The 26,822-nt window shown below is 38.2% G+C and overlaps 2 protein-coding genes and 1 non-coding gene across 8 annotated transcripts in view; 1 reads left to right on the top strand and 2 right to left on the bottom strand.

Annotated features, from left to right (window-relative positions):
* The window catches only part of Cul4b (cullin 4B), a 100,042-nt gene that overhangs the window by 7,669 nt on the left and 65,551 nt on the right, over nucleotides 1-26,822 (top strand). The gene's annotated exons all lie outside the window — the stretch shown is intronic.
* Nucleotides 2,297-2,403, bottom strand: LOC125403729 (U6 spliceosomal RNA). Its single transcript, XR_007233031.1, has one exon. It is a non-coding gene; the product is annotated as a U6 spliceosomal RNA (small nuclear RNA).
* On the bottom strand, nucleotides 13,520-25,685 carry Mcts1 (MCTS1 re-initiation and release factor). 2 transcript variants are annotated; one of them, XM_048439296.3, is made up of 7 exons: nucleotides 25,361-25,685; nucleotides 24,732-24,776; nucleotides 24,053-24,205; nucleotides 23,399-23,496; nucleotides 20,296-20,429; nucleotides 14,894-14,961; nucleotides 13,520-13,726 (listed from the first exon to the last, which is right to left on the bottom strand). In XM_048439296.3, the coding sequence occupies exons 1-7, from the start codon at nucleotides 25,369-25,371 to the stop codon at nucleotides 13,645-13,647; spliced, it is 591 nt and encodes a 196-aa protein (XP_048295253.1). In that variant the 5' UTR covers nucleotides 25,372-25,685; the 3' UTR covers nucleotides 13,520-13,644. The 2 variants fall into 2 exon arrangements, with proteins under 2 accessions (XP_048295253.1, XP_048295254.1); XM_048439297.3 differs by lacking the exon at nucleotides 24,732-24,776 and having other exon boundaries at nucleotides 25,361-25,683.

Genomic DNA, 26,822 nt, shown 5'->3' with positions numbered 1-26,822 from the left:
CAGCCCATTTGGGGAGTGTGAATATTTTAATCACATTTGTGTGTGTGGATGCACAGGCATTTGTCACAGCACATGTGTAGAAGTCTGTTCACTCTTTTGGCCATGTGAGTTCCTGGGAATTAAGCTCAGGTCTTGGCAGCAAGCACCTTTAGCTGCAGAACCATCTCCTCCCTAGCATTGTTTTTTTTTTTTTCTTTAGCCCAAGCTGACCTCAGATTCAAGAGGCTTGTCCTACCCCAGCCTCCTAAGTGTTGCAGTTGTAGACATGAGCCACCATACCTGGCTTTTCACAAGTATTTTTTGTTGAGTCTAAAATAATGGGAATAAGCCGGGCAGTGGTGGTGCAGGTCTTTAATCCCAGCACTCAGGAGGCAGAGGTGGGCAGATCTTTGTGAGTTCGAGGCCAGCCTGGTCTACAAGAGCTAGTTCCAGGACAGGCTCCAAAGCTACAGAGAAGCCCTGTCTCAAAAAACCAAAAAAAATGGAAATATATCATTGTACCTTGCTCATATTCACCCTCCCAGTATACTTCCTCATCCTGCCTGCTTGTTCTTGCTCCTCCTTCCCTCAAAACCCTCCTTCTGCTTTCATCACACACACAATCAGAATTCCAAGCATGAGAAAAATGTGTGATATTTGTGTCATCCCCCAGCCTACTCTGTTGTTGCCCCCTCCCCAAGATTCCCTTGGCCCACATAGTCTCTAGCAGAAATTAGCTTTATTTTAGCATAGGAACAGTTTTTAAAAGTTTACCTGCTCTTTTTCCCCAATATTTAAAAATTAATTGATGTATTAGGGTCTAGTTGCTCAGACCTATAATCCCAGCTGAACGGCAGAGGCAGGAAGATCTCAAGTTAGAGCCCAACCTTTAATGAAATCCTGTCTCAGAAACTGAATAGTCATTATATTAAGCATGATTGCTTACTGGCTAAAGATTTGCCACTAAGTCTGATGATGGGAGTTCAATTCCCATGACCCATGTGGTAGAAGAGAACTGGCTCCCACAAAATGTTTCCTAACCTCTGCAGGTGATAAAATAAGGAAAATAAATATTAAAAATCAGCCAAGTGTGTTGCAATCTTTTAATTCCAGCATTTAGGAGACAGAAGCAGGCAGATCTTTGTGAGTTTGGGTCCAGCCTCAAGTTCCAGGACAGTCAGGTCTATATAGTGGGACCCTATCTCAAAAAAATAACAAACAAAAATAATCACATTCAACATGCATCATTACCAAAAATTAAATATAATAAAACATTTAATGGGTGGTGGGGAATGACTTGTGTGGAAAGTAAAACATGTATCTGGGAGTCTTTCATTTTACAAAAAGAAAATTTTAACTTGTATCATGTAGCATCTTTACAAATTTTTCCTTTTACATACCAAGCATTTTTTAGCTGAATGCTAGGCCTGGTGCCTCAAGGGACGCAACAAGAACCCAAAGTCATGATTCATTACAGGGATTCAATCGATTTATATAAGGTTTGTACTAGCAGTAAGACAAACCATTGTTTAACACTGTCCTCTGTGCATGTCATGGCCATTACCCCCTTGAACTCTGAGCAGCTGGAATTACCCTCAGGAGACTCAGAGTTTGGTCCATTAATTATATCGTAAGGGGAGGGGCTCATGAGATCTCGCCTATTCCTAAAGATACATAGACAGTTAATAGTTGCTTACTGGGGGCAACGCACAAGGCCCCACTCTTCCCTGAGAATATTAACAGTTGCTTGGGGTGTCTCAGGAGGACTATACACTCAAGGAGAGATAAACAATTACCAGTTGCTGGAAGAGAAACTTGGACCTCAAGGCTCCCAGAAGATAGCAGTTTAACAGTTGCTGAGCACGGGACCCAGGAGCTCCCTACCCCACCAAGGATAGGCAGTTAATAGTTGCAGGGGATGGGGCTCAGGACACCCCTCTACTGCCAAGAATAGGCAGTTAAGAGTTGATGAGGGAAAATCAGGAATCCCCAAGCCTCCCAGAGAATAGGCATAAATTGTCCATGTTCCTGCAAGTAATGCCCATTAACCTCACTGGTTCACCATGCTAGACAGGGTTGAAATCTTCTTTGGTCTGTAGTTTGGTACCCTATATGAGGTAAATATGCATTTGTTCATCTCCTTAAGAAAAGTCACACAAAATTAGAATATAGTAAATAAGAATATTTAAAGTCCTTTTGTCTTAAAAATCCTGGATTTTGAGATAATTTCTTTTTCTTTTTTTTTTCCAAGACAAAAAGGAGAGTTCATTTGGGAACAAATACAGTAGAATTTAAGGCAGGAGTATTCGTGTTTTGAAAAAATATGGAACTCTTCACAAATTTGTGTGTCATCCTTGCGCAGGGGCCATGCTAATCTTCTCTGTATCGTTCCAGCTTTAGTATATGTGCTGCCGAAGCGAGCATGAGAGATGCTATTTCTTTAAATTTATATAATATCCATGTTTGGGGGTGTTTTTTTTTAGTGATTCCACACAAGAATAGCCATGCCATTTATGCCATTGCATTATTACTTTGGCAAAAGTTTTGGCAGGAAGAGCAGGACTTAAAGGTTTGTGTTTTTTGGTTTTATTAATTTTGGGGATGGGACAGGAGAGATGACTCAGTGGGTTAAGAGCACTAACTACTCTTGCAAAGGACCCAGGTTCAGTTCCCAACATCCACATGGTGACTCACAACCAGCTGTAACAATAGTTCTAGGGAATCCAATACCATCTTCTGGCTTCTGCAGGCACCAAAGGCACACATGCGGTGCATGGACATACAAAACACCAATAAATATATTTTTTTTAATTCTTAGATCTGATAAGATACATCACCTAGGTACCCTGAGTACTAAATAAGTGAGAACAAAGACAGCTGAATACTGGTAGTGATCATTTTTCTCCCTGTATTTATCTAAAGTATATGTGAGGAAGCCTTTACATGAGCCCACTGCAGTCCATACATTAGACATCAATACCTACAGTTTAAAATTTTTAGTAACCACATTAAAGAGTAAAAAGACATAGGTAAAATTACATTTCAGTAATATTTTATTTAACCCAATATATCTAAAGTACTATCAATTCAACATGTAATCTACAGGAATAATTACAGGTAACAATCTTTTCTAGTTCAGTCTTTGAAATGCAGTGTGTATTTGATAGTTATAACACATAACAATTCATTTACTACATTTCCAGTGCTCGGTAGCAACATATGGCTAGTGACCACCATACTGCATAGCAGAGGGCTACACAGTTCCAGAAATGTGCCAGTGTTTAAATGTGAATGGGAGAAAACACCCAAAAGTCCTGTTTGGGGTTGTATTGAATGAAATAGAAACTGGAACCCGACTTTTAGTAGGCTCCGGGCCATCACCTTACATTGAGTTCAATCCAAGGACCATCCCCTTCAAAATGAAATCATTGTATTTGAAGCAAAACATCAATTAGACGTCTCAACTTTTCCCCTTATATAAATGAACCCAAACTACTCATTAACTTTAATTATCATTAATATTTTCCCCCAACTATCTTCAAAGCAATTGTTAGGCCTGTCCTTGCACGTTGCACACTTCTCTAATTGCCATGCTTTTTAAAAGACAGTCAGTGCATAGCGTGTGCTAGTCTCAGAGATCCTCTGCCTCAGCCTCCCTCCCGAGTTTTGGAATTGCTCCCACATAACTAGCTATTCCCTTATATCGTTTTTTTAAGGATCCAACAAAAGCCTCTAAATGTCACAACCTTTAAATGGCTATAAAGCACCTGGCTTCAAGGCAAGATCGAGTAGTAAGAACAGCTCAGCTCTCAGAACTAAGTTCAATTTCAAAGGATTCTCCTAGGACATCCTGCTATCGAAGAGGAAAGGAACATCCCGTCAGCAGCATAAGATTGTGGGCACACACCTCGTACAAACCCTACCCACTATTATCCCACTGTGAAATAGATAACCAAAATACACTTCCCTCTCATGTCATGACCCAAAATGATGATTCAACTGTGGGCTGAGATTAACATTTATGGAGTATCATGGGAAAGTTTTCTGGCTTTGCAGGTGAGTGGACTTAGGTACAGATTCCATTCCTGCTGTTTACTAGCTCTGCATAAATAACCTCTGAGTATTAGTGTCCTCATTTGTAAAAACCTTAAAAGCTGCATAATCATAAAACTAATGAAAATATGTAAGAAGAGTTTGTGCATGGTGGACATCTGGGGAATACTATTTCCCTTTTCCTTATTTGGACACATTTAGTACTCTAAATGGTTAATCATATATCAGTCCTTAGAATTAAATATGTTTGGGGTTTTTTTTTGAGACAGTGCTTCTCTGTTTGGAGGCTATCCTGGAACTCACTCTGTAGACCAGGCTGGCCTTGAACTCGGAGAGATCCACCTGCCCCTGTCTCCCAAGTGCTGGGATTAAAGGCTTGTGCCATCACCGCCTGGCAGGATTAAGTATCTTGATGGTAAAATATTAAACCACTGATTTAAATAACAGCTGGTATTGAATATTCAAAATAATAGGGGAATAGTTTAAAGATAACATCTGACCAAGCAGTGGTGGCACATGCCATTAATCCCAGCATTCAGGAGGCAGAAGCAGGCAGATCTCTGAGTTCGAGGCCAGCCTGGTCTACAAAGTCAGTTCCAGGACAGCTAGAACTGTTACACAGAGAAACCCTATCTCAAAAAACCAAATAAAAAAGATAACATCTGCACATTTAACAGGTGCTATGTGATAAAAGTTTTTCCTAAAAACCTTTAGACAAATATTTTCAGCAGTAAGCTATAGATTACTTTTAAAAGCATAAGCTTAGACTATGTTTCCCTTTCGCAGTAAATTAGATATTTCTGAAGCCCAAATTCCTTAAATCAACGTGGTTCTTATTTCTCACACTTTAACCAAGAAGTTTCTCTTCATATTGGAGGGAAAATACTGCATAAATGAGACTCCTTCATCCTGATAAATGCTTCTGAGCAGCTGGTACTTGGGAGATGACTGTTGGTAACACACATAGGGTAAGCCATGCGCCTCTTCTCAGACTTCATTCAGGAGCAAGAAACAATTACTTTGTGAATTTCTCTCCATATAAATAAATAACTTTAACCTTGTGAAATACAACGTAAGTAAAAGTTTCTAATATAGTTTATCTTGTACTATTTTAAAAACAAAGCAGTTATCTGAAAAAATACATTCCAGTCATGTTTTGAAAGCTATTTAGTAAATGATGTATTAGATGTAGCTATTATGATAATTGAAGCTATTTTAAATATATTCAAATATATTTAATTTTTAAAAACATAATACTTTTAAAATTATTTTTATGTTCATTGGTGTTTTGCCTGCATGTGTCTATGAGAGTGTCAAGAAGCCCTGGGACTGAAGACAGACAGTTGTGAGCTGCCATGTGGGTGCTGGGAATTGACTCAGATCCCCTGGAAGAACAGATAGTGCTCTCAATCTCTGAGCCATCTCTCCAGTCTCCAAAACATAATGCTCTTTAAACTGAATTTTAAGTCTAAATACCTATGTAAGAAAACGTAAAACAAAAAAACTTTAGGGACTATGGATGTAGCTTAATTGGTACAGTGCTCCCCTAGTATACAGAAGTCCTGCATTTGAACCCTAGCACTGCATTAAAAATGGTCCTTGTGGTGCATGCCTTAGGTCCCAGCACTTTGGAGGTGGAGGCCAGAGATTGAGAAGTTCAAGGTCATTCTCTGCACACAAAGTAAATTACATCCTAGCCTGGGCTACAAGAGGCTCCATGGAAAGGGAAAGGGAGATGAAGGAAAATGGAGGAAAGACAAGGAAGAACTTGGTCATATTAAAACATGTTGTGCACTTTAAGAAAACTGCCCAGAAGGTAAAGGATAAAAAAATACTCCTCACCCTCATTAATTAAAGTCAGATGTGCAAGTGAAGTGAACTTTGACTTTAAAATGTTAATAGAACAGCATTTTCAAAAATGTTTTACGTTTACTTATTTAGTGTGTGTGTGCACATGTCACCACCTGCATGTGGAAGTCAGGACAACTCAAGGGAGTCATTTTTCTCCTTCTACCAAGTGGGTCCTGGGGACTGAACTCAGGTTGTCAGCCTGGACAGTGAAGTACTGTTACCTACTGAGCCATCTTGCCAGCCCCCTGAAGCACCAGTTGAATAGGTAAAAAGCATTCTACCCAGAAAATATTTCACATCATTAGAAACTTAAGAATGTCAATATACAGAAGCGGAAGCTTTTAAGTCCTGAAGAATAAGGATGCAAAATTAAAAAAGTTTTAATAGCTCTTTATTTTTTTATTTATAAAAGTTTATTAATTTATAAAAGTTTCCATTTCTGCCCCTCCTCCCAACACCCTCCCACTCCCCCCACTCCCTCTCCTCCTCCCTCTCCATCCCTAAGAGCAGTCTATAAGTCAGGTTAGCTCCAGTCTGTTATCCAGAATTCTGCAGGCAAGATTATAAAATCAAGGCTAGTCCAGGCTATATAGCAGCTCTGACTACCACCACCGGTCTGTGACATCCTTAACAGTGTTTGCCTAGCAGGGATGTTAGGCATCCCTGTTGAGACCCTACATTTGATCTTTAATGCCAGAAAAACTTTCTAACTTAAGGGCTCAAGATTTTCATGTACACTGAGTGCCTAACAGCTATGCAGTTTCGTTACAAAATCAATCATCTTACTGCTTTGCAAGTTTCCAAGCCTCAGGGCACCAGCATAAGGCAACCTTAATCTTGAGAGACAAAGAACAGAAATTGGTAGAGAGAAAAATGGGCTGCCAGATTGTGGACTTCCCAGTCCTGTTTCCTTTGATGAACAAGGAAACCGATTTTTGTTTGTTTGTTTTTAGTTTGATTTGGTTTGTTTTTTGTTTTCAGACAGGGTTTCTCTTTGTAGCCCTGGCTGTCCAACACCTCATTCTGTAGACCAGGCTGGCCTGCAACACACCGAGATCCATCTGCCTCTGCCTCTAGAGTGCTGCTGGGATTAAAGGCGTGTGCCACCACCACCCAGTTCAAGGAAACTGAATTTGTGTTGAAGGCTTAATGTTAAAATGGCTCTCCAAACAAGAGCTAAGCTATAACCAGTCTTGCTGAAAACCAAGTCCTTTGCCCACATGCTATGTAGGAAGTTACTTATTACAGTACAGGAAACTAAATGTTAGTTGGCAATTATTACTGACAAGCTGTATGATTAAAGATTAAAATAGGAAAAGGTAAAGCTTTGTATCTTGTAAACCTAGATGTTTTTCATGTGGTAGAATTCCAAGAATACTTACATGAACTTGAGGAGAATAAACAATTTATTATGCCCTATCATTTATTGTTCCCCATTGACCCTGACTGAAATTAAGTATTTGAAAAGCTGGGGTGGTCGTGCATACTGGTAATCCAAGTACTCAAGGGGCTGAGGCAGGAGGATCAGAAGTTCAGGGCAGCTTGGGTTATATACATAGCAAGACCTTTCCTTAGGGGGAAGAGAATCTTGAAAATGTTTGGATGGTTTGATGGACTTGTTTTTCTTTCTGGTTTTGACTAAAAGAAAAACCAATGTTGTGCATGTTGACATTAAGAAATCGGTAGTGGGTTAGAGAGATGGCTTAGTGGTTGAGAGCAATTGTTACTCTTGTAAAGGACCCAAGTTCGTTCTCCAAATGCACATGGTGGCTCACTTAACTCCAGTTCCAGGGATCTGATCCTTTCTTCTGACCTCCCTGAGCACCAAACATACAGGTAGTGCACGTACAGGCAGGCAAAACATTCATACATATAGAAATTCTAACAGTAAGTCTGCTACACATCATAAGCTTTTGAACTAGTCTTCCACATAAAACTGACACCTATACTTCTATTTTAATAACTACTGATATTTTCTTTAAATTGAACATTAGTAGTGAGACATGCCATTCTCTCCAACTAGGGTTTTAAGTGAGAATTATTTTTATTAGTTTGTCTTTTATTTCTCAGTTTTCAAGGATAAAATTTAGTGTTCTTCAAATGTTATTCTATAGCTAATGTTAATCCCCCCCCATCCTGTAACTTTTACTTCAGGGTTCTGTTGTTGGATATATCATTTATGTAGTCCAGGCTAGCCTAAAACTCACATTTATCTGGGATTAATGAACTGCTCATAATAAACAATTTCAGAAGAAGCTCCTGAGAGTTTCTTCCTTAATCTGTTCTATGATAGATTTTATTCACTAAAAGGTTGGCTTTAGAGACAAGGTGAAATAAACTGTTCTCCAAGCCTCAATCTGCCTTCAGAAGCAGGACTACCAGCAGTTATGGCTGAAGAGGCAATTATAGAGGAGCACTAGCCATACCTGGCTTCTTTTTGATTTGTTTTTCAGGCAGTTCTCTGTAAGTAACAGAGTTGGATTTGAATTTATGGTAGTCCAGCTTAGGTCTCCCAAGTGCTGGGACTACAAACATGTACCACTACACTCAGTCTCTTAATTCTAATGCTTACTTTAAAACTGACCCTCAGTTTTGTTCATTCACCCCAGTCTAATTTCACTATAGTTATTTACTAGGAATTAATTACTTTTAATACAGTACTAAACAAACTGATGTTATAGTTGGTAAATCTCACTATTCCTTCCATAAAAAGTTTACTAAAAATATACACAGAAAGCATAAAATACAAAATATAAAAGTATATCATTCATTTACATGCATCAGTCTTTAACAGACTGGTATGGCTTCATTACAAACTGTTGCAAGACTATGATATTAAAAGTAAAGTTGCCGGGTGGCAGTGTCGCATGCCTTTAATCCCAGTACTCGGGGGGCAGAGGCAGGTGGATCTCTGTGAGTTCGAGGCCGGTCTGTTCTACAAGAGCTATTTCCAGGGCAGACTACAAAGCTACAGAGATAAATCCTGTCTCAATAAAACCAAAAAAGTAAAGTTATATTTGGGATTTGCTGTGATAGGATTATAACATATTTAATGTATATTGTCTAAAGGGTTTCCACAATATTTTAATGGCCTGCCCTTATGGCAAGTTTCTGGTTGCATGAGAGCTCAGAAGTGTTATATTGACATGTGATTTACGTTTTCACTCTTTTTCTTTCATTCAAAATCAATTTTTGTAGATACTCATTTAGAAATTGGAATAATTTTGAGTTTCCTGAAGAACACTGAGAAAGATGTTCTCAATATTAAGGAATCTAGATAAACAAAATTAAAATATTTACCACATTTTGTTTGGGCATACACCCATATTTCCATTAATACATAATTGCTGTGTTTGTTACCATGACCAACCAAAAAAAAATGAAATACCTCTGCAAATTTAGCAACTGTTCTTTGTTTACCTTCTTCTTTCTATACCTAGAAATAGTGTATTCTCAGTTACGATGTGTTTAGATGCTTGTACAGAATTATTATTTAACAAATAGCATATGATCTCTATTGGGGGAATATCAATCCCCTCAATTTGGAAATGCTCAGGACTACCCTTGGAATAAATCCAGCTGGTCTTGTTTGAAGTTGATAACTTTTTTAAAATTTTACTTTATTTTTAAAGATTTTTATTTATTATATATATAGGGTTCTTCCTGCGTGTATCCTGAAGGCCAGAAAAGGGCAGCAGATCTTATTGCAGATGGTTTTGAGCCACCATATGGTTACTGGGAATTGAACTCAGGACCTTTGGAAGAGCAGTCAGTGCTCTTTACCTCTGAGCCATCTCATTTTTTAAAAAAGAGATAAAAAAGAAACCATGAGCTGGCCCTGGTGGTATAGCCCATAATCCTAGCTTCATGGGAGGCTGAAGCAAATTCAAGTACTTTTGAATTACAGAATGAATTCAAGGCTAGTTTAGGTAAATTATTGAGCCCCTGTCTCAAAATAAAAGAAGACTAGAGATATAGCCCAGTGTCAGAGCACTTGCTTGGCATTTACAAAGTCTTGGGTTCAACCTCTACTACAGGGAGGCAGAAACTGGGGAGTTGAGATGGCAGCTGCTAACAGAACAGCAAAACAACATGAGTCTGCTAGAAGAGACTGGTGGCTCAAGCTGTGAGGCACTGAACTGTAGGAAACCATCTAACCTGGGATGGGGAACCGTTACAACTCCAAAGCATATAGATTTTTCTCTTTTCCTTTTATTTATTTATTTATTTACTTATTTATTTATTTATTTGGTTTTTCGAGACAGGGTTTTACTGCTTAACAGTTCTGGCTGTCCTGGAACTCGCTTTGTAGATCAGACTAGCCTCGAACTCAAGAGATCGGCCTGCCTCTGCCTCCAGAGTGCTGGGACTAAAGGTATGCGCCACTACTGCCCAGAGTATATGGATTTTAAAAAATTAATCTATTGTGTGTTAGGAGTTTTGCCTGCATGTATGTCTATGTACCATGTGCCTGGTACACGTGGAAATCACTACAATAAGCAGCCTGTGCTCTTAACCACTGAGCTATCTCTCCATTCTTACATTTAGATTTTTTTTTAAAAATTCCATACTGGATACAATGTAAGAGATACTTTTGTAGTTCGTTTACATGTACTTTGTACATTATTTTGAAACAGGGTTTCAATATGTAGCGCTGGCTATCCTAAAACTCATTATTTAGAGGCTGGCCTCAAACTCAGAATCTACCTGTCTCTGCCTCCAAAGTGCTGTGGTTAAAACAGTGAGCCACAATACCTGACACAAATTTGCACATTCCGGTGACTTAAAATTGGGAAATACTGATTTTATAAATTGGTTTTGGACTATCACCATTGCCAAATTTTTTTCTTCATGAAGTTTCCTATACCTACTTGTATATTTTTTTCCTTTGTGCCATTCTATATAGAAACAATACCCTATTGAGCTCAGCTGACCTGGGCTGAGTAAAAATGAGCTAACTACACAAGAATAACTGGAATGTAAGTTAAGTTTGAAACATTTCATTTTGAAACTTAAAACTGGTGTTTGCTCAAACGACAACAGGCCCTCTCTATATTATTCTCAGGAACATAGGTAAATTTTCCTTCAAGCGTGCTGCATAAAGTGGCTCATTTTTCTGCTAGTTTAGCATCTCTCAGTTGGCTTCTATACATGCTTAAAAACTGAAAAGGCCAGCTGGGCATGGTGATGCACACCTTTAATCCCAGCACTCAGGAGGCAGAGGCAAGTAGATCTCTGAGTTTGAGGTCAGTTTGGTCTATAAGAGCTAGTTCCAGGAAAGCTAAGGCTGTTATAAAGAAACCCTGTCTCAAATCAAAGAAAAAAAAAAGGAAAACAAAAACTGAAAAGGCCTGCACAAGTAGGCTGGCATCCCTGGTTAAAACTGATGAGTCCTCAAACTCAGGAAAGGCAGGCAACATACTTAGTTCACCAAGGCAACAGTCAATGTACCTTAGCATAATAGAAAAAGTATTCTCTACACCCACTGTGACAGTGGCTATGTACAAGGATAAATTATTCTAGAAACCCGGCAAAACAAAGTTTTAACTTCTACAATCTATGTTTGTATATGTTGTGCTCTTGATTGTTTGCACCACACAGACAACCTTAGTCAACTAACATTTCAGCAGTAAAAATAAAAACTCAAAGCTTGGTTTTGGTACAAGTGGCACATATACTATTTTTAGAACTATAAGAAGCTATAGGCATCAAAATGGGTGCTTCTGCCTCAGAATGAGAGACATGAATTTGAAATCAGTAAGTCAGCATAAATGTTCTGAGACAAGATCTTACTATATACACCTGGCTGTCTATACTCAGAGACTCTCCTGCCTGAGTGCTGGAATAAAGGGTATGCCCCACCACACCCAACAAGGCTTTTTTATCTACCATTAATAACTATCAAAATTAAGTAACATGGTAAGTTATAAAATACAACTGTCACAAGAAGAAATTAATAGACAAAAAAATTGAAAAGGATATAGGAAGTAAAATATCAGGGCATATCTACAGGCTAGGAAAGATAAGATTTGGCAGTGATAAGCATTCTAATTCAGGAAGAAGCAGGACAAATATTCTCTAAGCCTTAACCCAACCCAGATGAAATGTTGTTGTTGTTGTTGTTTTTGTTTTTTGAGACAGGGTTTCTCTTTAGCTTTGGAGCCTGTCCTGGAACTCGCTCTTTGTAGACTAGGCTGGCCTCAAATTCAGAGATCTGTCTGCTTCTGCCTCCCAAGTGCTGGGATTAAAAGTATGTGCCACCACCTTCTGGCACAGATAAAATATTATTATCCCAAGATACTAACCTTTGCTTGCCCTATAAAGGCCCATTACACAAATTAATGTTTATATCCTAACTGGGAAATCTCCAAGTCTTACATGGTCCATCAATGGCGAATGGTTTGCCAATCTGAGGATCAGATCTTATATATCTGTATTCACCTATGTTATATCCTGAGAGGCCCAGCTAGAACAAATAGCCAGCTGAATGATCTCTCTCTTTACTATCCACCCTCACCATTGTCACCAACTTCTAACTGTAACACAGGTCACCACAATCTTGTAAATGTCTGTATCCATCTGAAAAATAAAATCACAGTCAATATTGGTAAATAACCAAAAGAGATGGCTGAGACACTAGCATAACAAGGTCACTGGGAAGAAAAGCCTTTATCACTAAAACTTGCAAGTATTCTTTTACTTCCAAAACAAATTACTCTTCTTTCTATAGTGGCCCATTGCCCTCAGGATAGGAGATAGACATTTTGAAGGCAATATAGTGGGACACAAAGCTGAAAGTTTAAATGATATAATCTGACTCAAGAGAAGGCTCTATAAATAAGCCTTAATCTGGTGAAACCTGATTTTTATAGAACTGTATACTGTATTTTCCTGTGTACAAAGGGCAGTGATACAGTGAAAAAAGATAAAGAACATGGAAACTTCCTAAGACAAAACTACATTTCTTAAATGATTTAAAAAGATAAAAGAAAATGAATTTAATATAAAAACAAATCAACCATATACAATATAAGAATCTGGTCCCTAACTCATGGAAACTAACAGAGACAATTGAGGGAATCTGACAAGTTTAGATAGTTGATCATATCAGAAAATAACTTTTTAAACATTTTCAGGGTGTTGTGATTATATTTTTAAAAGATACATATTAAAGTAGTTACAGGTGAAATAGTAGGCTAAGATTTGCTTCACAGTAACTAGGAAATAGGGAAGAAAACTGAAGCATAGGTAAAGGAAGATTAGCCATAAAGTGAATCAGGGTGATGAAGGAAGGAAAGCCTATTATACTATTACCCGTATTTTAGAGTATGTTTGGAATAGTCCATAGTGAAATTTAAAACAACAAACACACACACAGACACTTACACACAAGAGCACTACTGGGTGCCTCTGAATAATGGAATAAAATTCCAAATCTAGCTTCTAGCTCCATAACTAGACAAACTATCTAGGAATCTACCATAAACTGGCAAACATTTACCAAATCATCTTCTGTCAACCTAAATAGGACATTGAGTTCTCTGTTAAGTTACTTACCAGATACCCTTTAATGTTCAAGTTTGCTACCCAATTGTAATTTGTGTTTAAGTTAAAATAATTTCTGAAGCTAACAGAATTTTAGCATCCGCAGAATTTATTCGGCATAACCATAGAGGCATTGTCTTCATGCTGCTACACACAGACACAAACACAGATATAGCATAATAGCCATATTTAGCCCAAGCACATTCCTTTTGAGGCTCATTTATATGTCTTCATATGCCACAGCCCATCATTTAAATAATGGATATTTTCAATGCCAATTCCTTTGTTGACTTTCTCACTGTAAAAAGAAAAAAAATACATAAGCTGGTTTTATGAATTTTATAGGCTTAATCATTTATGAGAAACACAGTCTAAAGTGTCGTGCTACTTTACAATCAGTGAACACCATGTAGGAAATGTATTGCTATTATATTATTGTCTACATTAAACTACAGTACTCTGTGGCAATTTGTGAGGTTTGGGGATTTGGTTGATCTGACTTCTTTTTTAGTTGGCTATTTGTTTTTTTGTGGTACCACAAAATCAAACCCTGGGCCTCATGCATGCTATACAAGCACTCCACCATTGAGCCACATAATCACTCTTGAAATTCATATTTAAGTGATTCTAAAGCTGGGTGTGGTAGTGGTAGCATACACCTATAATCCCAGACTGGAGGCAGATCACAAATTCAGAGTCATCCTCAACTGCATGGTGAGTTCAAGATCAACCTGGGGTACAAGAGACTCTGTCTCAAACACCCAAAAATACCCAGGTGTTAGTGGCCAATGCCTTTCATCCCAGAGGCAGGTAGATTTCTGTGAGTTCAACGCCAGCCTGTTCTACAGAGTGAGTTCCAGGACAGCCAAGGCAACACAGAGAAACCCTGTCTGGAGTGGAGGACAACCCAGAAAGTAAATACAAACAGAACAATACCTACAAAATATGCAAACATCAACACCCTAAATCTCAAAGCAAAATTAATAGAATTTTGGTTATATATGTTGAAAACATGCTACATTTCTTTTATCACCAGGTCAGAATGTAAAATATTATTTTTGAAACTGTTACTTTGTAGTCTCAAGTAGCCTCAAACTCATAATCCCCCTGCCTCCACATCACAAAGTGCTAGAATTATAGTCAGGTGCTGCTACACCCAGCTGTATTTGTGTTTTCAAAACTAGCAGTAAAATACACACCCTCTATCACCAATTTAAACCTAAATAGGCACTAAAGAGAAAATCCTAAAGTATCACATACATAGATAGGTATAACACCTGTTTCAGCACGTTTCGTTTCAAAATGTTTAAGAATGTAACCCTGAAGACAAAGTGAGTTGTAATGGCTTCCGAATGTTAGGAAAAATAAGAAATAAGCTACTTTGCTTAGATATTTATAAGATGTGTTATGAATGACATCAAACGTCACTCATGTTTCAGTTATATGAACCTAAAATGAGACTTACATATCTTCTGCAGACATCTTCATGACACCAACACACAAAGCATGTTGCTTTCCTTCTGCCATGATTGCCTGAAAACAAGCTAAGAAAACTATTTCTCAGTTTGGGGAAGGGAAGTATGAGAATGATTGCTTTGTTCTCCCCTAGACCATTGATTCCTTACGAGCAGGAACCTAGCGGTCTTTGGGTACAATGTGAATAGCCAATAAATCCTCAATGAATTGATCGTTTTAGTTTCAAGCCAAATATCAGTACTGCACCTCCCTATGAACCAAACCAGAAAGTCAGGCAAAAAGATAAAACTTACTACAGATAAATACTAAAATCTGTGAAATATTTATCAACTGCCTTAGTTATTTCTACAACCAAATGGTAGCTTTATATAACTAACACATAAGATAATAATTATATTCCCAGCTGGGCAAGGTACACGCTGATAATCACCGTACTTAGAAAGTTAGGGAAGGAAAACCATAAATTTTAGTAAACCCTGAGCTACATAGCTAGTTTAAGGTCAGCTCTATGTTACATAATAAGACTGTCTCAAAAATATACTAGATTTCCACTCGATTTTGATGAGCCCCTTGTAACAGTTTCAGCCTTTATACAATTAAAACAATGATTTTAGTTATCCTTTGAAGCTTCCATGTTTTATGCTGCAGTGTTTGAGTTCAAATACACACAGAATCTCTCTACTATTTTTTGCAATTTCTGTAAATCTGTTACTTCAAATGAGGAAACTTCATCTTCAAAAGGGAGTGGGGGGTGATGGTAAAGTTAAGGCACTAGGAAAACCTTCCAGTCAAGGAAAAATACAGAACAGAAAAAATACCATTGTTTAAATCTATAAACATAAAATGTAACCTTGTCCTCACAGAATATTTTTCTCCATTGACTTTCCAGTGGTCCATTCAGTATAGCACAAATATTTGAACACCTAGTAAGTGACTCGTATCTACATCAATACAATGTGTGTCTATCATATATAATTTATTCTATCCTTTAGGTATAAATGCCACAAAAGAGAAAGCCTTCTTTTGAGCACAAGACACAGAATACACCTTTTGTTTTTTGAAAGTTAGTGTCATACTATGTAGCCCAGGCGGATCTGGGCTATGTAAACCAGAATGGTCTCAAATTCACAAAGATACCTCCTGAGTGCTAAAAGCATGCACCTATCATTACACCCTGGCATTTTTGTTTCTGAGGCTGACTTCAAGCTAATGGCAGTCTTCTTGCCTCAGCCTTCCATGTACTAGGATTATAAGCTTAAGCTAACACATCCAGTTAAAACACACCTTTAAATGCAACCCAACACTTCATAGTGAGTTCCTTGTATGCACCAATTACTATTCCTTTCCTCAGCCTAAGGCAAATGACCAGTTTGTCTATGATAAAGCAGAAGATAGATTCCTTTCCTAATGAACAAAATCCTATTTAATAGATAATATAGATGAAATATTGCTGCAAATTGGAAGTGATGCAGAATCACTTAGTCCTATTCATGGCATAAACAATATCCTTTAAACAGTATAAAGCAGGGCTGCGATGGTGCACCTCTGGAATATCAGCACCTGGGAGGCTGGAGCAGGATTGTGAGTTCAAAATCAGTGTGAACTACCTAGTAAGATCCTGAATGTGGGGTGGGAAAAGAGGACAGACATGGTAGCACACACCTGTAATCCAGCATTTGGGAAGTAGAGGCAGGAAGATCATCAAGAGTTCCAGGCCAGCCTGGGCTGCATGAGACCCTGTCTCAAAAACAAGTTTAAAAAAGTGAGTTTCCTCCCTAGCAACCCCTAGACAAAAATAATAGGAATCATTAACTGATCGTGCCTTAAAAGACAATCATGACCAAATGTGGTGGTCACACCCTTACTTCCAATGTTTAAGAGGCAGAGGCAAGAAGATCTCTGTGAATTTGAGGCCAGCCTGATGTTTACATAGCAACTTCTTTGCCACCAGGGCTACATAGTGAACTGCTGTCTCAAAACGAATAAAAAGTCCAACATAATAAGCTGTGCTGTACATGAAGACTATTCCTTGATTTGAAGCTGTCTTGGTTTATCACTAGTTCTTCTATTTCTGGTTTGTTTTTGAGGCAGTCTCACGTACTCCAGCCTGGCCTTGAACTCATGGCACTTGTCCTGTCTCAGCTTCCCAGATTCTAGGAATACAGGTACATACCACTGCTTATAGGTCCATGTGCATTTCTTTTAAAAAGTTGAATAGGTTATATTGGCTTTTTGCTCCTGTGGTTATTTCTTTTTCTTTTCTTTCCTTTTCTTTTTGCTTTCTTTCTTTTCTTTCTTTCTTCCTTCCTTCCTTCCTTTCTTTCTTTCTTTCTTTCTGTTTTTCATAACGGGGTTTCTGTGTAGCCCTGACTATCCAGGACTCACTCTATAGACCAGGCTTGCTGGCCTCAAACAATCTGCCTGCCTCTGCTTTCCCGAGTGCTGGGATTAAAGGTGTGTGCCACCATTGACTGGCCTGTGGTTATTTAAGGTCTCACTTTTTCCTTGTTTGAAACTACATTGCAATGCCTCTAAATGCATTTATTTGACCTATCACATTCATTATTAATATCTGCCACCTTCTTTTTCTAATGAGACCAGTAAGAACACAAACTAAGACAGTCAATCTGGGAATATTAGTCCTTCCAAAAATTCATTCTTAGCTAGGTGTGGTGGCACACGCCTTTAACCCCAGCACTTGGTGGCAGAGGCAGGCAGATCTCTGTGAGGTAAGCCTGGTTCATATATAAATTCCAGACACCCAGGACTAGGTAAGATAGTCCCTGTTTCAAAAAAACAAATAAAAGTCCTAGCTAGACATGATCGCTCATTCTGTGATCTGATACTTGAGAGCTGATACAGGCAGATCACCAAAAATTCAAGATTAGAATAGACTCTTTCTCAAAAAGAAACAAATTCTACTTATATATTTTCAAGTTGAATATGCTAAAAATCTTAAAATGTTTTCTAAGTGTATGTGTGTGATGCTCACCCGTAATCCTAGTACTTGGGAAAGCTGAACTAGAAGATCACCATGAGTTCAAGGCTAGCTTGTGTTGCATAACAAGATTATTTTAAATATAAAAATACACATTTCTCTTAGAAAAAATATGTTCTCAGTTCTAAACCAACCATCTAAAAGTCAATTTTTAGGCTGGTACATTAATAGATGCCTGCAAACCCAGCACTGGGAGGCTGAGACAGGAAGATTCAAGGCCACCCCCTACCTATAGAGTTCCGGGCAAATGCAGGCTACATAACACAAAATACGCCCCCCCACACACACACACTCTATATCTGTTGCCTCAATTCAGTTCTTTCTTGAATGTTTTTATTCCACTATTGATGGGGAAGCTTTGTTAACTAATTATCTTCAAGAGGTGGGACCAAGTTAGGTCCCGAATTGAGCTAACTTCTACACACTCTATCTGGAGAGTCAAACTAAACATTAAAGTGACAAGTTTATGTGCAAAAGAGGATCCAGTCAGATCACCTATAACCTATTCATAATCAAGTTTCAGACTGCATCCTAAGTCTGATAATAGGTTGTAAACAGGCTGCAATGACACTGGAACTCCTTAATAACTTTTTAATTACCTTCTATGAATCCACATAAAATGAAACACAATTTATCATCACGAAATAAAAAGGGAGGGCAAGAGGATCCAGAAAGTAGAAGTGCTTAAGATACAGACCTGATGAGCTGAGTGCTATCCCAAGATCCTACAGTAAAAAGAGAGAATTGACTCTTGAAGTTGTTCTTTTACCTACACATACATATACATATGCATATATACACATACACACACACAGAGAAATAGAAAACTTAAAAATAAAAATAAAAAAGGAATCTGGCATGACAGTATATGCCCGTGGTATGACCCATGAATAAGAAATTCAAGAATAGTGTTGGCTACATAGTAAATTCAAGGTCAGTTTAAGACTGTCAAAAAGAAGAAGGGAACTGGGAATAGTGGTAAACATCTGTAATCCCAGCACTCAAGAGGCAGAAGCAGGATTACAGAAAGGTCAAGGGTAGTCTGGGCTACACAGTAAAATCTAGCCAGTCAGAGATATATAGTGAGATCCTGTCTCCCAAAAATAGATAGATAGATAGATAGATAGATAGATAGATAGATAGATAGATAGATAGATAGGTAGATAGATAGATAGATAGATAGAAATAAACAAGAGAGTGAGTATGGTGGCACATCCCTTCAAAACCAGCACTCAGGAGACAGAGGCAAGCAGATCTTTGCGAGTTCGAGGCCAGCCTGGTCTGTATAACAAGCTCTAGGCCAGGCAAGGCTACATAGTAAGACTGTCTCAAAAAAAAAAAAAAAACGGAGAGAAAATGTAATTGGGGGTAAGAGGAGTGAATACAAATACAATCATAATACATTGCATACATGTGTAAAATGGTTTAAAGAAATTTATTTGAGAAAAAAATTGAAAAAAGGAAGCTAGCTGAGTGATGGAGCACATGCTTTTAATCCCAGCACTCAGGAGGCAGAGGCAAGTGGACCAATGTGAGTTCAAGGCCAGCCTAGTCTATAGAGCTAGTTCCAGGACAACTAAGGGTACACAAAGAAACTCTGCCTTGAAAAAACCAAAGAGGAGAGGGAAGAATGGGGCACATGCCTATAATTACAGAACTTGGAAGGTAGAGGCAGGAAGAGTTCTAGAGCATCCTTGGCTACAAGTTTGAGACCGCCCTAGGCTACATGAGACACTTTCTCAAAAAGAAATAAAAAGGCTGCTTAATTCCAGTTCTTCTCTCACTTCTTTCATGGTCAAGAATATGCCATCTTATAATCCTATGATCCCAACATTCAGGAAACAGGGGTAGAAGAATTCTGATCAATCTGAGACCAATTTGGAATCCATGGTGAGTTCTAAACCAGCCTGGACCACATACTGAGTCTGAGGTCCAGCCAAGGCTACATAGTAAGACCATATCTCAGAAAAAGGAAGGGAGGGAGGGAGGGGAGGGGAGGGGAGGGGAGAAGAGAAGAGGAGGAGGGGAGGGGAGAAGAGAAGAGGAGGAGGGGACGGGAGAAGAGAAGAGGAGGAGGGAAGGGGAGAAGAGAAGAGAAGAGAGAAGAGAAAAAATTCAAGGTTGGTTGATTTGAGTTTATCTCCCATTTCTCTTAGTCAAAATTACAAGTCTTCTTCAACAGGGTGTGGTAGCACATGCCTGTAATCCAAGCACAGATGGGGAAACTGAGGCAGCAGAATTACAAGCTCAATTGGCTACAGAGTGAAACTCCAATTTCTGAAAATATACTAATAAAAATTAAAAACACATAATATTCTTCTGGATGCTAGGTATTTCAGTAATGGCAAGAAAACAATGAACAATTTTCAGTGGTTAAGTCCTGGGAAGGATACAACAATAGTATCTACGGCAGCAGGGTAAAGCTTAGCTCCAGGGGAAGTTAAGCCGGGACACATGATATTTGCTCCACTGAGGACAAATTTGATGGCTCCTTTATCAACCTGCTGATGTGGTAAGATAAAAGGATCTACAAGAGAAGAAATAAATTATATAAATTAGTATGACTGAAGACTCAAGATAATGGCAAAGAACACAAACAAGTATTTTCCAAAATTACAATACTCTTATGGTTGCAAAATAAAAGCCAAATCACTGTCCTTTACTAACAAAGTTGATAAATATTTTCAAGAAAAGAGTATAGGAGTATTCATCCAAATAGCTTGCAAATGGGTGTAAGCTTCCTTTAGAACAACTAGCAGCACAGATTAAAAGCCTTGAAAAGAATTCTATGCTTAACCCAGTAACTCTACTTCTGAGTCTGTCCTAAAGAATAAGGAGGAATGTGCAGTATGTTGGATAGAAAGATGTGTTCCATCACTAACATATAAAAAAAGAAACTGAGATGGATCACAACGTCTAACAAATGGTAGAGGGAAGATATGTCAATAAGAGTAGTATAAGTCGGTGGTAACGCATGACTTTAATCCCAGCACTTAGGAGGCAGAGCAAGGCGGATCTCTGTGAGTTCGAGGCCACCCTGGTCTACAGAACAAGCGCCAGGACAGGCTCCAAAGCTACACAGAGAAACCCTATCTCGAAAACCAAACAAGAACAAAAAAAAAAAGTATAAGTCTACAATAAACCATGCTTTTAGAAAATATCTAATGCCTAGAAACTGTTCACAATACAACATGTAAATGAAAAAAAGCAGAAATAAAATACTGTCAAAATGGATCACTGGCTAAACAATGGTGGCCCACACCTTTAATCCCAGCACTCAGGAGGCAGAGGTATATCTCTTTCAGTTCGAGGCCAGCCTGGTCTACAAAGTGAGTCCAGGACAGCCAAGGCTACACACAGAGAAACCCTGTCTCAATCAAATAAAAAAAATCAGTGGTTACTAGAAAGAGGAAGAGTGATAGAAGTGTATGAAAAGAACTCTAGCTGTGTGGTGGTGGCACGCGCCTTTAATCCTAGGACTGGGGAGGCAGAGGCAGGTGGATCTCTGTGAGTTCGAGGCCAGCCTCGTCTATAAGAGCTAGTTCCAGGACAGGCTCCAAAGCTACAGAGAAACCCTGTCTCGGGAAAAAAAAAAAGATAAAAAGAAAAAAACTCTTATAACTAATAATCCTATCAATAATGATTCACCAACTGCAAGTGCATATGATTTACCAATGCAAAATCTTAATAGAGAAAACTAAGTAGCAGAGAGCTCAATTTTAAAAGAACAGAAAAGATTGTGCTCGGCACTATAAAGCCTACCTAGCATGCACGAGGTCCTGGGTTCAATTTCTAGCACAAAATAAAACAAAACTGAAAGTGTTTGTATACAACATAGGAAATAAAGTGGATGAGAATAAACCAATGAACTAAATATAGTTTACTCTGGATTATAGGAATACACTTGCTTATTAGTTTCCTATTCCTGTGATTTCCCACATTTATGTACATATATTTTTTGTAATCTTAAACAAAAGTATCTGTGTGTATATATACCAATAAATTACAAACCACCAATTAAAGAATCTCTAGAGGCTTTCACATCATGACTCGAGGATTGGAGGTTTTAGTGGCTTTTTTTTTCCTTTAAATTAATTTAGGACTATGGGTGTTTTGTCTACATGCATGCACACCAGAAGAGGGCATTAGATTCCATGGGACTACAGTAAGAGACAGTTGTGAGCCATCATATGGGTGCTGGGAATTGAACTCAGGACCTCTGGAAGAGTAGCCAGTAACTGCTAAATCATCTCTCCAGTCCCTCTAGTTTTTAAGTTTCTCTAAGCTCCCTAGAAATAATGACAGTAGCCAAATATGGTGGCACAGCTTTATAATCCCAGCATCAAGGAGGTAGAGGTAGAAGAATTAGAAATACAAAAGCAGCCTTGGTTACCTAGTGTTTGTCACAAAGAACAATAACAACAACAACTTATTCCCACTGCATCCAAATTTAATTTCTATCAGATCTTAACCTAAAAATAGCTTATTTGAATAACTATAATTAGTTTTATAAACTAGTATATACTAATATTTCACCTGCTTTAAGATTTGCCCAACAGTTTTGCTACTCCTGACCTCTGTAAGGCCAGGCAATTAAAACTGTATCTCCTTGTGATTTGATGAATTTGGTTTTTTACAAGGAGATAAATTCAATCACCACTACCCATCACAATAGTGCCTATAAATCACTATCTTTCCTTTTGCCTCTTGACAACAATACCAAATTAAAAAGCAAAAATTTAGTTCCCACTTGGAAAGTTCTTGCTCATTAGAATTATATCTTCCTCCATTTTTTGTAATATAGTCAGTTTAACAATTTGTAAATGTATGCATGAAATAAACATTATTTGATTTCATGACATCTGTTCATGTACTCAATTAGTAATAAATGGGACTTCCACATTTATCTAATGCTTTTCCATATACAGAATTATCTCTATTAGGGAACTCTAGTAATAAACTAAAATGAAAATCTTCAAAGCCCTTATCAGCTTATGAATATATATGTTTACAATTACATACTTAGTCTTCTAAGTACAATAAGGACAAGGGACTATGTCTGTCTTTGCTTACAATTGCACTAGCCCCTAGTGCCAATATATAGGAAGTTCACTAAATAATTATTGAATTAATATTTCTGGGGTCTTTGTTTTGGAGGAGGGTATCACCTGATAGTCCAGACTCTCCTCAAAATTGTGTCATTCTCTTGTCTCAACTTCCCAAGCTCTGTGATTACCTCTGTGAGCCACCACACTGGGCTTTTATTGAATGGATGAACTAATGAATGCTTTTGTAGGGGGAGGGCTTTCTCTAATACATAAGAGAGTTTGCATTTTTCAGACTTACCACAAGATGAGGATCCACTTTATTTTTATATTCCTCATTACTTAGCACAAATAAATAACAAACTATCAGAAGTAATTTTCCACTCCTATAGTTTTTGACTCCTTTTGTGTATTTTTATATTCCCAAATGCATATTTCTAACAAGACTTACATTTATGAAGTAATCTTAGGGTTGGATAAAAAGGCCCTTCTCTTTGTCTAAAAAACAGTAATTCTCCATTTACCGTAAGGATTTCTATGTGTTCATGGCTGTAAGAGAAATGTCATAAAGTACCAAGTTAGATATTTTCTTTCCAAAATGAATATAAGTCAATCATCCTATAAAATTATAACATGAAATAGCCACATAGAAAAACACATTAAGCTTATTAATCCAGTGAAGATCCTGACCTAAAAATACCTATCCAGTAGAGAAAACAATAGAGGACAGAGAGGAAATATGACCTGCTATATCCAATTTCATTCCACAGTTTATTATTGTAATTGCATTGTCAAGTAATAAAATACATCTCTCAAGAGCAAACTGAAATAAATTCAATTATAAAAACAAGTCTTTGATAAAAGAATACACATTTTTAATATGTAGATAAGATTTGAAAATAGAAATATTGACAAGTTTAGAGTTAATTCTGTCCATTCTCATCATTAGTCTATGGATAGCTAACAAGTTTAGAGTTAATTCTGTCTATTCTCGTTATTAGTCTATCAATAGCTAATGTGGAAATAATTCCATTTAGAATGAGAACAGTCTAACCTCTGATAGTCAGCTACTCTAATCTTTATATGGAGAAAAACAAGGACTTACCATCGGACAATTTTCACAGGATCTTTCTTAGGCATGATTTGATTAAGCCATGGTTCGATACCTGGAAATTGCTCTATCAATTGATTTTTAATACCCTTAATAACCGAGGTTTTCAACTGGATGCAGTTGGACACATTTTCTTTTTCATCAAATCTGGCAAATGATTTTTTTTTCAAGGAAAAAAAAAAGAGGGCATTGCTAAGCAGAAGAATCAGAAAATCTAAAAGTAAGGTTCTAATTCATCATCTATTCCCAAGCAAGTAGTCATGCTTAAAATAATCATGAAGTAAATTGCTTTTAAAATACCACAATTTCCATTTGTCTTATACAATATAAAACCAACGTTTAAAACTATTAGAATAAACTGCCATGCCTGTTGCAATTAATGAGGGCAGAACAATTGTTATGCTAGAATCCATTATCAGCTACATAAATGCCTTTTACTAAAAATTCTTGCTCAAAGAAAAAAATAGATTTCCATCTATAATAAAAACCTGTGGGTTTTTTTTAAATCTAAACAAAACCTCACACGTTAAAATACAAAAGACCACCCAGCATAACAAAAGAACGAGCCCCGGCAGGTTATGGAGTCTGCTGGGACTTTTTTTTTTTTTTAAGAATGTTGGTGATAATTTTAAGATCTGCAAGATCTGCTCAAATTTTCATGCACGAAACCCACCTTCCTTTTCCCATGTTTCCCCTTTGCCTTTCGCGTCTATCAAACCTGGAAGATAAACCCACTGGGTAGGTTTCCAAGGAATTTTTGTCTTCCTACACTGACTAGCACACAGGACTATCTCGTTGTTTTCAAGACAAGGTTAATCTGGCAGCTAAGCAATAGGCTTGACAAACTGCCTGCTTCCTGTCACCCAGACTCCTTCGCTGCCATGACCCAGGAAGTCAAGCCTTCCCTTTTTCAGCTCATAACTAATAAACATATGGCAGCGAGTGCAGGGCTCTCCTCTCAACTAAGGAGGATGTGCCCCTAAATCACAATGCAAGGATGTGATTGGTAGAAACCTAGGAATGAAGATAGCACTGCCGGAGGGGGCAGAACAGGGTTAAGGAGAAAGAAAATGGGAGCGGGAGAGCCAAACCCCGATTGAGGACTAGAGATGGAAAGCTTAAAGAAGTGTTCCAAGTCCTAACTGAGAGCATAGTACTATATATATACATATTAAAAAAATCTTAGGGAGTCAGGATGGCAGGGGCGGAGGAGAGAAAGAGGACCTTTGCTCTCGCCCTCTTCCCCACCCCCACCCCCACCGCCTTTGTGAGCAGCCGACGGAGGCCACAGCGTGTCCTTACTTCTTGAACATGATCCAAGGTGAAGGGGGCGACGATAGGGAAGGGCCCGGAATGGGAAGGAAATTGAATTAGGAAGGGTCCGGCACGAGGAAGGCCGGCACTGACAGTAGGAGCTGCTGTCGTTATCCGGAAGGCGAAAATACTATCCGCTTTACGGCCCTCAGCGAAATCTGACTACTTCCGCTCCTCTCAACTCCACGTTGACGCTTTTGTTGCCTCCTTTTGAGTAACAGCTTACTCTCCATTGGGGGTAGCCGAAAGGGCGGGACTTTAGAAGTGCTCAAGCATTTCTTTCTGGTTGCTGGAAGAAAAGAATGGAGGAGGGCGGGAATCAATCAAAGCAGCATTTATAGCAGTTGCGTCAGTTACGGGTTCCTCAAAGGGTCAAGATTCTTTGGTCATTTGATTGCTACCCATTACTGTACCAAATAGTTTGTAATGACAATGATTTTTGTTTTCTGTCTGAGGCAACCTAGAGAATTGGTGCTTACCAAGCAGCACGAACCTAGGTGACCCTCAAATTACAGGACACTCAATTAAATTTGAATTTCAAGTTAAGTGAACATCTTTTACTGCGAGTATATCTCATCTACATTTTGAACATGACTTTGCTAAGAACTACTTATCTGAATTTAGTTAAACAACCTCTTTTTTTTTAAAATCTGGCAGCACTAGTCATTAGTGAGTGAAATGCTCTCATAGAATTATCAAATAAGTCACCAGGTTGCTGTCCCCTGCTTCACTCTGATACTTAGAAACTGAACTATAAATAGAATGTAGCAGGGAATGGTGCCTTAGCCTTTAATCCCAGCACTTGGGAGGCAGAGGTAGGTGGGTCTCTGAATTCAAGGCCAGCCTCATCTACAGTACTAGTTTAGGTTTAGGGATAGCCAGGGTCCCGGAGAAACCCTGTCTCAAAAACAAAAACAGCTGGGCGGTGGTGCACACACGTTTAATTCCAGCACTTGGGAAGCAGCTGGAATTGAATCTCTGTGAGTTCAATGCCAGCCTGATCTACAAAGCGAGTTCCAGGACAGCCAGGACTGTTTCATAGAGAAACCTTGTTTCAAAAAACAAAAATAAATAAATAAAAAATAAAAACAATCAAAAAAGTACACTTTCCTGTCAGACATGGTTAACACATGCCCATATTCACAGCACTTGAATGGCAGGAGGAAACTTGAGACCCCATCTCAAAAAGAAAACAAAACAGAAATTTTAAAATGGGTAATTTCCTTAAAGAATAAAAAGACCACTGGACCAGTAATAATAGTCATAATCTAAATGAAGAGATAAATCCATTTTGTGGCGCATGCCTTTAATCTCAGCACTCAGGAGGCAGAGGCAGGTGGATCTCTGTGAGTTCAAGGCCAGCCTGGTCTACAGAGCGAATTGAAAAAAAGAAAAAAGGAAGGAAGGAGGAAGGAAGGAAGGAAGGAAGGAAGGAAGGAAGGAAAAAAGG

This window comes from Myodes glareolus, chromosome X, assembly GCF_982192425.1.
Source record: "Myodes glareolus chromosome X, mMyoGla1.1, whole genome shotgun sequence".
Lineage (NCBI taxonomy): Eukaryota > Metazoa > Chordata > Mammalia > Rodentia > Cricetidae > Myodes > Myodes glareolus.
This window is presented reverse-complemented; position numbering and strand designations above follow the sequence as displayed.

Coding starts and splice junctions, on each gene's coding strand:
- Mcts1 (XM_048439296.3), bottom strand. Junction 14,962..20,295: donor CTGCCGTAGATACTATTGTT/GTATCCTTCCCA, acceptor GCTTGTTTTCAG/GCAATCATGGCAGAAGGAAA. Junction 13,727..14,893: donor AAGATGTCTGCAGAAGATAT/GTAAGTCTCATT, acceptor TTCTTTTTACAG/TGAGAAAGTCAACAAAGGAA.